Source organism: Gossypium arboreum, chromosome 11 (assembly GCF_025698485.1).
Source record: "Gossypium arboreum isolate Shixiya-1 chromosome 11, ASM2569848v2, whole genome shotgun sequence".
NCBI lineage: Eukaryota > Viridiplantae > Streptophyta > Magnoliopsida > Malvales > Malvaceae > Gossypium > Gossypium arboreum.
Genome location: NC_069080.1, coordinates 129,131,487 through 129,143,392, shown reverse-complemented (window position 1 = coordinate 129,143,392; position 11,906 = coordinate 129,131,487). Strand labels below are relative to the sequence as shown.

Sequence of the window (11,906 nt, the reverse complement as noted above, 5' to 3'; positions counted from 1 at the left end):
TTTATGATTTATTTTTAATTTGTTTTGAGAAAATCTATTGAGTATGACTCTTATTTCAGTCAAATTTGAGAAATAATCTTTCAGTTAAACTCTGTTTATTTGTTTCAATCAAACTCTAATTAGTCTAGATTATTTTATTATTATTTGACCTATGAATTTAGCCTATAAATAGGCTCTTTTACAACCTTAGAAGAAACACCCATTAGAGTTTAGAACTCATAACACATTTAGAGAATTTTGTGTTTACGTTTTGAGGGTTCTTTGTTTTTGGGTTTTTGGGGTTTAGTTTTTATCTCCATCTTTTGTGCTCTTCGTTCTTTTGCCACTATAGTAAAATTATCTTTGCCCGTGGTTTTTTATCCTTTTTGGAGGGGTTTTTCCACGTTAAATTTGTGTGTTCAATTTCTCAATTTATTCCGCTAATTTTTTTACTTGTTGCTTAATTGGGTCGATCCCAACAAGTGGTATCGAGCTAGTCAGTTCTCATAGATCAGCTTGTTCAGAGATGGCAACAAAGTTTGAAATTGAGAAGTTCGATGGTGAGACAAATTTCAATCTGTGGCAAGTTCGGATGATGGTAATTCTAGTTCAAACCGGCTTGAAAAGATTGTTACCGGGAAAAAGTTTGAGAATCTAAATGAAACAGAATGGGAAAAGCTTGATGAAAAGGCCTTGTCTACAATCCAATTGTGTCTCGCGAATACGGTATTGCAGGAGGTATTGATGGAGAAGGCCTCATCCGCCTTGTGGAAAAGGTTAAAAACTCTTTATGCGACTAAGTCTCTGGCTAACCCTTTAATGTTGAAACAACGTCGATTTACGTTTCGTATGAACGAAGGTGAACTTCTTAGAGATCACATCAATTAATTCATTACTCTTTTAAATTATTTAAAGAACATTGATGTTCATATTGACGATGAAGATCAAGCTATACTATTATTGTGCTCTTTACCCCCTTCATACAAGTCTTTTAGGGATACCCTAATTTATGGCAGAGACAAACTCTCGTTCGAAGATGTGAAGGGTCATTTTTTGAGTAGAGACAAACTTAGAAATGAGTTTGGTTTGGATAGCAAGGCAGATAGACAAGCTTCCGTTTTGGTAGCATCAAAGAAACGAGACAAAAGGTGTCGTTATTGTAAAAAGTTAGGTCACGTTAAAGTAAATTGTTATAAACTGCGAAATAAAAGAGCTGCTGAGAGTAGCGAGGAAGATGTAGCTGGTGCTAATTTGGCCAATGAAAACGGTGATAATTTCTTATTAGTGTCAACGAGCGATAACTCCAAGCTCACATCTAAGTGGATCCTAGATTCGGGATGTTCTTTCCATATGTGTCCAAATAGAAAATGGTTTTCCACATATAGTTCGGTTAAAGGTGGAGTTGTGTGCATGGGAAACAATTCATCTAGTAAGGTAATTGGTATTGGTATTGTTAAAATTAAGATACACAATGGAATGATTAGGACACTCTCAGATGTCAGGTATGTACCTGATTTACGAAAGAATCTCATCTCCTTGAGTATTTTAGACTTGAAAGGATGTAAAATTTCTAGCGACATTAAAGTATCTCGTGGAGCTCTCATTTTGTTAAAAGGTAAAAGAACCCGCAATGTTTATATTCTGGAAGGTTCTACAGTGACCGGTGAAATCGGACATCCTTCGTCCATTATGGAGTCGAAGTCAACTCATTTGGAGCGGAGGCAACTTAGTCATAGAAGGGAAAAAGATATGACCGTTTCGTTGAAGAGAGGTTCTCTTTTGGATGCATGTTTTGAAAAGTTAGGGCACTGTCTTCGTGAAAATCAGACTCGGGTTAGTTTTAATTTGGCAATGTACAAGTCGAAGGCTAGAAGTCTTCCAGTTTCTAAGCACAGATTTGATTCAATTAATTCCCTGCATAGTTCAAGATAAGCCCGTGGCGGGCTTTAGCAAAGATGACATTGTGGAAATATGAGTCAAGGTAGAGATTTGTTGAGTATGACTCCTATTTCAATCAAATTTGAGAAATAGTCTTTCAACTAAACTCTGTTTATTTGTTTCAATCAAACTCTGATTAGTCTAGATTATTTTATTATTATTTGACCTATGAATTTAGCCTATAAATAGGCTATTTTACAATCTTAGAAAAAACACCCATTAGAGATTATAATTCATAACATATTTAGAGAATTTTGTGTTTACGTTTTGAGGGTTCTTTGTTTTTACATTTTCGAGGTTTAGTTTTTATCTCCATCTTTTGTACCCTTCGTTCTTTTGCCATTATAGTAAAATTATCTTTGCCCGTGGTTTTTTATCCTCCTTGGAGGGTTTTTCCACGTTAAATTTGTGTGTTCAATTTCTCAATTTATTCCCCTTTTTTTTTACTTGTTGCTTAATCGTGTCGATCCCAACAAAATCGCACCCCAAAATTCTCTCAAATCACTCATATATTCTCCCACACACATACACACACTCTCTTGCCGCCCCTTCTTTTCCACTCTCTATTCTTTCATTTTTCTATTCTTTTCTTTATTCCAAGTTTTTTCCTTCTATTTTTCTCACGTTTCCAATTCCCTGTATTATCATTTATCGTTCTATTTCTTGCCATTTCTATACTTCCCTGCTCTTCTAATGTCGATTTTTTGTGCCAATATTCGTTGTGGGTTTTGTCATTTTGCCGTGTGTGGTAAGGGGAAATATAATTGTTAATTGTGCTTCATTTCTATAACCTCTATGTATTCACTCGCTACTTGATAATGTTAGTATCTTGTTTGATTTAGTATGGGCATTTAATCAGTTTGTTATATGATTTATCTAGGTGAGAATCAAGGGGCGCACTATCCATCGACTTCATGAGTGTGTTAAATCTTAGTCACTAAGGGTAAGTGTTCTATTGTCTAAGGTTAGGGACTTAATGTGTTAGTTCAATTGTTGAGGATGATCCTCGTTTTATTGCTAATCCATTAAGTTGGTTGTCGCTTTTAGGTGTTGCTATTGTTGCTATTGTGTTGGCATTGAAAAATGATTAGGCGTGTGACTCAATTCTGAAAAATTAGTGAATGACATGAAACAAAAAAATCCACTGTTGACACCACACGGCCGTAGGGCACACGGGCTAGGCCAGGTAAGTCGTGTGGGCCCATTATTTGTAAAATTTAGTTAAAGTTGCGTTTCGGAGTGCATTTCTAGGTCAACAATATTATAAGGTTTGCTAGGTGATATTCATGTTTCTGGTATATGAATATGTGATTTTGTAACTAATCTAAAAATTATGAGTATGTCATTATCATGATTCCGATTAGTAAGTATGTCTGATCTGTGTGCATCTGAATATCTGGTTATGCTATTGTTGCATGTGTGTTGTGGTGGGATATTTATGTGACAAAGGAAGTGTTGGCAGTTTAATAATTTGTCTTATCTGGTGGTTTAACCACATATTTATTATAGTAGTTTGACTGCAATTTTGGTGGCTTAACCACACTTATTTGATTCTGGCGGATTATTGCATTATTTCTGGCAGCTTTGACTAAAGTTTTCTGTATAGTGACATACACTTACTTATTGGTGTGTGGGGTTGGATGGGTATTTATTACCCTATATAGTGCGTTGGGATGGACGAAGATTGTGTGTAGCAGATGGGGGTATGATTTGCATCTATTCTGTATTAAACATTGCATCGCATGATATGTCATGCCATCCATATTTGATCTGATTATTATGTTGCATTGCATAATATGTCATGTTGTGTACTTTGTTTGATTTCTGACTTCTGTGTGATTATGCTATCTGTTTTGTTTGTATGTGCTGAGTTACATACTGGACTTGTAAGCTCACCCAATTATTTTCCCTTCTTAGGTAATCAACAGACTTAGGATCAAGTGGCGTACAAAAGTTTGGATTGATTTTTCGAGTAATATAACGATTTATGTTTAATTCATTTACAGACTTTTGGGCTGTAAATCTATTTTTTGACTTTACTTTATGTTTTTGGTTCATTTTGTTGGATTTTTGTATTTTTAACATAAAACTGCAAAATCATACGAGTTATCAAACTAAAAATCAGTTTTCAAAACTAAAATTCTAGAAACTTCTGCTACTATACTAAGTAAGTGATTAAGTGAAAACTCTAGAAACTTCTGCTACTATACTAAGTAAGTGATTAAGTGATTTTACTGTAAAATAAGTGTTTTCAAGTATAAGATTTTCTAAATACGCGAAAAATGTTAGCTAGAATTAATATTTCCAGATCACACGATTTCTAAAGCTAAATTTTAATTTGGATTTTCAAACATGAAGCGTAGTACCTCAAGATCTGGCAATAACATCTATGTCGGGTGTAGGGTGTTACAATTTTAGTTTGACTTCTAAAAAGAAAATTAGCTCTCGACATTTACAAAAATTTTCAATTTAATTTTAATTCTAAAAAAATATTAAAAAATCATTTTTAATATTCCTTAACGTACCTCCAAAAACCACTACACAAGAAGAGTTTTAACACCATCTGCATTGTGCTCCTTTTAAACTAATGTCCACCCTCGTGAATATGTTAAAAATCAAGTTGGCTTAAATCAGAGGCAAAACCAAGGGGTGGTAGGGGCCCTAGCCCCCACTAAAATGATTTTTTTTCATTTAAGCCCTTTGAAATTTTTAAAAATTTAAATTAATAAAGGTAAAATTGTATTTTGGCCCCTTTTAAAAATGATAAAAACTTGATTTAATCCATTAAAAATTATAAAGATATAGGCTATTAAAATGGTGAAATTACATTTTTACTATCGCAAAAATTACAATTTAATTTCGGCCCCCTAAAAAAATTTTCTGACTTCGTCCCTGACTTAAATCCAACTATCTAAGTGTCATATTTTATATTAATATTATATTATTTAATGAAATTCCTCCAAAAACTTAACAAATTTTAAGACTATTACAAAACAATTATTTTGAATTTTTTTATTTAAAAATATACAGAGACCTACTATTCAAATAGAGAAAACAATGCAATGTAAAATCTTTCATGAAATGAAAAACTTAGAAAAGTTAGTTTTCTAGCCTTGTTTTTTCCAACTCGGACATGTTATCAATAACTTCCAAACTTGGGTAGTCCAAGTACATTAGTCAAATGATCAATGCCCCAAAATATCGAGTCAAAGAATCGAAAATATGAATTGAATTGAATTGAATCATGGTAGATAACTTTGTCGAATACATGTCTCATAGGGATGCCTGACTTCATCTCTCTCTAATACCCATCAAACCTTTTCATGTTCTTTTCATTTTGAATCATTTGATGTATTTTTATCTTTTTATTATTATTCTTTAATACATATGTTTTGTTTTTATAATTTGTTTATACTTTTTATTTTCAAATAATTTTTAACAAAACAATTTTTAAAAAGTATTTTTCCTTTTTGGAACTTTTAGTATTAGAACTAAATAGATAAATTTTGTAAATGTAGACTTAATTTATTGAACTTGTTACAATTGAACTGAAATGATAAAATTTGTAGACAATGATGGCTAAATTTTTGAATTTTTAGATTTAGGATTAAATTGATAGAATGAGTAAACATTGTATGGCTAAATTTGTTATTATACTAATAAAAAAAACCCGCGTTAGCTTTCCGTCGATTACCTAATGGCAACTAATGGGGGAGTGTGACTAAAATATTTAATTTTGTAATTAAGTGACTAAATCGAAAAAATTGATAGTTGGGTGATCAAAATAAAACCAAAGATATAGTTGGATGACTATTCTTATAGTTTACTCATTATAATACAACACCAGTTATATCATAATAATTAACGTATATGGGTTTTGCATATAATGACTGTCTCAAAAGAGACTCTTTAAACTTAATGAGTATTTTATTTGTATAAAATTTATTTTCATTAAATCTGATATATAGCTAACAATAAATATTCATATATTAAATAAAATTATTTTATAAATAAAACAATTATGACATTATTTTATAATTTTTTATCAAAAAATTATGTCTAGCGACATATATGATATTTAAGAAAAAAAAGTTATGTATTGTTAGCCTTGGCCCTCCTCACTTGTCTACTTGTAAAAAGAATAGAGCTTTTCACGACTGTATTGCTGTTTTGCAAGTGGATGTATGGACCATTCTACCAATCAAACATCACAAGAATTATTAGCTGTTTTGCAAGTGGATGTATAGACCATTCTACCAATCAAACATCACAAGAATTATTAGTAGAGGCCTGGATTATTAGTGCGACTCTTCAAGTTGAGACTAAGTCTTCTATTAATTTAGGCTTTTCATTTTTTTCCGTATAACATGGTTGGACCCACAAAATTACGAGTCAATGGATGTCTTGCCTAAATCATTAGAATCAAAGTATTTAAAGATTATTGAACTAACATTTGAAAAGTGTTAAACAAACTGAGTTGTTTTTTTTCTCCTTATGATTTGCCTTACACCCATATCCAACTTTATGGCAAAACCAAGCTTCCTCCCTCTTATGTTTGCACTGCTGTCTGCAACGTTTGGAGTTATTTTGTCTGCAAAATATTCTAACATCACCATTGATCAATCGGTCCTTCTAGCACTGAAATTGGATATAACTCATGATCCTCACAACTTCTTGGCAACCAATTGGTCTATTTCTACCTCCGTTTGCAATTGGATTGGTGTCATCTGCGGATCCAAACAACATAGAATCACTGCTCTTGATTTATCGAGTATGGATCTTACTGGCACCATCCCATCTCAATTAGGAAATCTATCTTTCCTTGCTTGGCTCGACATTGGTGACAATAATTTTCATGGCTCTTTACCCATTGAGTTAGCAGATTTGCATCGGCTGGAATATTTGAACTTTGGTAACAACAACTTAGATGGAAAAATCCCATATTGGCTTGGTTACTTCGCTAAACTGCAAAGCTTGTATCTGTACGGTAACAACTTTGATGGTGTTATCCCATTTACTTTGGGCAATTTGTCAAAACTAGAAATGTTAAACTTGGGTAGGAATCAGATTTCCGGTAGAGTTCCAAATAGTTTATTTAAGTGCAAAGAGCTGGAGTTTTTATCATTGTATAACAACTCCTTGGAGGGAAATGTGCCTACAGAAATTGAAAATTGGACTTTGCTCAACACTTTGTATCTTGATGGAAACTACTTCAAAGGTAAACAATTCTCAGTTATTGTTTCATTCATTTTTTTTTATCTAATTTCTATGAATAATTGTTTTAAATATTGAAGCAGGACTTTAAAAAATAATCGCTAAGTTGAATGCCAGTAAAACGAAACTTAATCAGGACTATATAAATTATTTATTTATATCAATTGAGCCATTGACCAATTTAATTAGTGTTTAGGCCAACTTCTTAGATAAGTTAAATAGCATATCCTACTTTAATAATATTCTTAAAAGAATAAGAGTCAGATTTTCAATGCAGCTCTTGATTTACCTTTAGTAGCAGGTAGGAACACATCTAAACCTCCACAACCCCATGTTTGGCGAATAACAAAGTGAGATATCTCGTTAACCTTTGTTTCTTCGTGAGAGATATGAATGAGCTAAAGCTAATGTGTGTGTTTTCCGTTGTAACAATTTTAGTTGAAAAGTCAAAGTTACTTTATGATTGGTTTAAGAGTTGTTTCCCTTACTGCTCGACATCCTGAGTAACCTTTATGCTAAAAATTGGCTTCTTCACTTTTGATGCATCATTTTTCTTTCCTTCTCAAATTTCATCATTCAAGACTTTATTTGTTTAAATTGATGGTGACCATTATTGGCATAAGTTCTAATCCTCCTCTTCTACAGCAATGCATTGTGTGATGTCTTTTCAAGTTCAGTGCTTGATAGACTTTTGGATGCTTATTTTTTTGTGTGTGTGATCTTTTTAGTGTTTTCTTTTTGCTTAGGGATTTGTAAATTTGAAGTTTTCTCATAATAATTAAATTATTTGGAGTTGTTATAGGTACTATCAAATTGAATGATATTTATATGTTTGAAAAAAAAAAAAAAGCTCACTTCTAATGCTCAACTAAGAGATTGGGGATGTACAAGAAAAATATTAGTAAATTTTAACATATTTAATTGTATGTTGCAGGTGAAATTGCACCGGCTATTGGAAACCTAATTTCTCTTGTTACAATTAATCTTTCTTATAACAACTTAACAGGTATAATATCATATTTCTTATCTTGTTTTGATACATTTATGCAAATCTCTTTTAGATCCTTAAGAATTTTCTTATATTATTAATTTGCTTTATAACCTTTTAGTTACACACTTGATACGTTAACTGTGTTGGCGTTAGAAAAATGTAGGAAATATTAGTAGAAGGAAAAAAAAATTCAATAACTTGAATTACAAATTTGTTGAATTCAATGATCCAAACATGAATAATTTGAATATATATATAGTGAACTTAAATGAATCCATTCCAAAATTATTGAGAAATTCCAACGTGGTTTGATTGCTTCATTTAACTTTAAGGCTTATTTTTTATACCTTAAGAATTTCATTGGTGTTATACCATCTACTCTAGGCAATTTGTCAAAACTAAAAAAGTTGAGCTTATTTAACAATGATTTAAAAGGGGTGATTCCTATAACGATTGGAAACCTTTCAAACTTGGAAATCTTTTAGGTTCTATATCTTTTCGATCTTGATTATATTCTCATTAGTAAAATATTGATTAATAACTAACAATGTTTTCATTGTAGGCCAGCCTCAATCAGCAATATTTGATAACCTTTGCTAAGCTTGATTAGTAATTAAATTTCAGGTAGAATTCCAAATAGTTTAATCAAGTGCAAGGAGTTGACATATTTAGCATTTTATGGTAACTCATTGGACGGAAGCATCCCTATGGAAATTGGAAATCTGACTAAGCTCCAATATTTGTTTCTTGGTTCCAACAACCTCCAAGGTAAACAATTATTGTTTTTATTTTATTCGCCTTTCTTATGTAATTTCTATAAACAATTGTTTTAAATATTGAAGTGTGAAACTAAACAATAACCATCAAATTCACTGCTAAGAAAGCGAAACTTAGCCATAGTATAGTGTAATTATTTTTCATAACAAATCGAAATTGATCTTTACTTTGTCCAAGATCGAAAAACTTTCGCAGTCAATCACATTCGGGTTACCAATCAGGTAGCTGATACACTTACAAAAGCCTTATTTAAACTTGTTTTTGTTCATTAACTTTCCAAGTCAGGTGTTTTTCCACAACCCCAAATTGGAATGTGCGTGTTAGTTATATAAGTTTTGACCAAGTCTTAGTTAATTTTAAACTCTTTTTATATTTTGAATTTAATTTGTATTCTAAATAATTTTTACCTTTTATTGATCTTGAATAATTGATATTTAGCCTAGTCTATTTTCTACTTGTATAAATAGGGTCACTTGTCAATAAATTTTGAGTACCTTTCTTCTCATTCTTTCAAAGCCTTATACTAGCGAACTCTTTTGACCATGGGCTAATATTAAAAAACCATTTTCCTACCCGTGACCAACCTATATCTCTCATTTCTTTAAAGGCCTCTTGATTTTCGAATTCAATGAGAAAATGTTTATTAGAGAGCTTTTTATCATAGATATTGACAACTCCTTTCTGCTCTAAAAATCTCCTGAACTTAAGCCAATCCAAGTCATAGAACTCTCCCATTACACTCCAATTCAATTTAGACATGATTTACACGATTTTATCTGTAGTCTCTCTTAATTTATTTTTTACTTGCCAATTTTTTGTGGGGGTACATTATGGTTGGAGCCCAATAAACTTGAAATATTTATATTGAATAATAAATATTTTTCTAGTTCCATACTTTTTCCAAGTTTACATTAAGCTTTTGAATCACTTGCTCATCTTCACACAGCTTTAATGCCCACGCTCTTCCCTTGTTTGGCCGCTTCTCTTGTAATCACCTCGCTACTCTTTTCAAGGTCACCATCTCATAAGGATCCCTTTTTAGCCTTTAAGTCTTCAGATTTTTCACTTTCACTCCCTTTTTTTCTTGGGTTTTTCGTGCTAATATAACAGAGCTAATTAGCTTAAGAGGAGTATCTAATCCTCCTCTACAACTATGAATTGTGATGTCTTCTCCAGTTCAGTTCTTGATAATTTTTTTGGATGCCTCAGTTCTTTTATTTTTGGGATCTCGATCTTATGGTGTTTTTTGATTTGGGATTTATAAGTTCGAGGGCTTTTTCATAATAATTGAAATGGAGCTCTCATTAATACTATCAAATAGAATGAAATTTACATGTTTAAAAAAGTAAAAAGAAAAGAAAACAGACGCCTATAGTGTTCAACAAAGAAATAGTATCTGCTAGAAAAATGTTAGTAAACTTTAACCTATTTAATTGTGTTTCAGGTAAAATTCCACACACTATTGGAAACTTGACTTCTCTTATTCAAATCGGTCTCTCTTGCAGCAACTTAATAGGTACACTATCATATTTCTTATTTTTTTTATGGGTAAATTTATGCAATCTCTTTTTAAACATGTTTAAATAATAATTAATTATAAATAAATGCTAAAGTACTAAAATCTAAACTCAAGACTCTAAATCTTAAACTCTAAACATACGACACTAAACCCTTAAATCCAAGATATTAAATCCGAGAGTTATTATGATTTATTTAGAATGGTTACTATTAATGTTTAATCACATGTTTAAATAAAATTATTAGTATTTATTTACAGGTTCTCTATATATTTTGTTTAATTTAATGACAATATATCACGATATTATTCACAGATGGTGTATGAGATTTATACACTTACAGATATCAAATATTGTTTTAAATCATGATGTATCTAACCATTTGAACTACAAATTACTTAATTAAGATATTCAAAAATTGAAGGTTAAACTTAAATAAATCAATCAAAAGAGTTCCATTTGATTCCTTAGTTTCCTCATAGAATGTTGTCTGTAGGGCTGAAGCCTCAAGTACATCAAGTCCCCTACATGAAACTCTTTATTAGATCTTCTTCTATTAGCCATCTACTTCATTCTCTCCTGAGCCCTCTTCAAATGAAACTTGAGCAGTTGTCTTGCTGCTTTTGTATGCTGGAGACTTCGATCCACTTTTGTTACCTGAGAAGAACCAGTTCAATAAGACAACTAAAGTGGGGGATCCTGAGCATAAAGTGCCTCATAGGAAGTATATTTGATAGTTGAATGATGGGTAGTGTTATACCACCATTCTACTAGAGGTAGCCAAGAAACCCAATTAAAAGGCCTCTCACCTATCATACATCTCAAATCCCCTCCAAACACTTGTTCAAAATCTCAATTTGGCCATCTGTTTGAGGGTGGTAGGTAGTAGATAAATGGAGCTTAGTACCAAGATATTTGAAGAGCTCTTGCCAAAATTGAGTGATGAACACTTTATCCTTGTTTGATACAACTGATTTAGGCACACCATGCTGTTTGTAAACCTGGTTCAGGTAATCTTGGGCCATTGTAAATGCAGTAAAGGGATGGGTCAAGGCTGTGAAGTGACCATATGTGGTCAGTCTTGTAACACCCCAATCCCATCTCCATCATTGAAGTTAGGTCTCAGAGTATTACGATAACAATTTAAACATTTAACATTACTATTTCATAATATTCAACTATAAAAAAATTTGATCAAATCACACTCCATTTATAACAAAAATATACTTACGGGTCTTAAACCAAGTTTACGGGGTCTTAAAAATAGTTTGGGAACAATCTGGGGTCAATTCGAAACAAAACAGGAAAATTAGAAAAAAATTGAAAATTTTAAAAATAGGGGACACACGACCGTGTGTCACTGCCCAGACCATGTTGACATTCAAAGTCCAGACACACGGCAGTGTCCTAGCCTATTTATTCGCCCATGTGTACATTCGAATTAAGGTCACATGGTCGTATCGCAAGTCGTGTGACTGCCCATATGTGCA

At 32.0% G+C, this 11,906-nt stretch overlaps 1 protein-coding gene and 1 long non-coding RNA gene across 2 annotated transcripts in view; both read left to right on the top strand.

Moving 5' to 3' along the window:
• Window positions 1-809: 809 nt before the first annotated feature.
• Window positions 810-4,057, top strand: LOC128283585 (uncharacterized). Its single transcript, XR_008273968.1, has 4 exons — window positions 810-838; window positions 2,798-2,860; window positions 2,965-3,103; window positions 3,835-4,057. It is a non-coding gene; the product is annotated as an uncharacterized LOC128283585 (long non-coding RNA).
• Window positions 4,058-6,371: 2,314 nt separating this feature from the next.
• LOC108472195 (probable leucine-rich repeat receptor-like protein kinase At5g63930) overlaps window positions 6,372-11,906 on the top strand; it is a 48,429-nt gene continuing 42,894 nt past the window's right edge. The window contains exons 1-4 of the mRNA XM_053021009.1: window positions 6,372-7,135; window positions 8,066-8,137; window positions 8,747-8,890; window positions 10,344-10,415. Of these exons, the coding sequence (XP_052876969.1) occupies window positions 6,412-7,135; window positions 8,066-8,137; window positions 8,747-8,890; window positions 10,344-10,415 (1,012 nt within the window). The 5' untranslated portion in view covers window positions 6,372-6,411. The remainder of the gene's footprint in view (window positions 7,136-8,065; window positions 8,138-8,746; window positions 8,891-10,343; window positions 10,416-11,906) is intronic.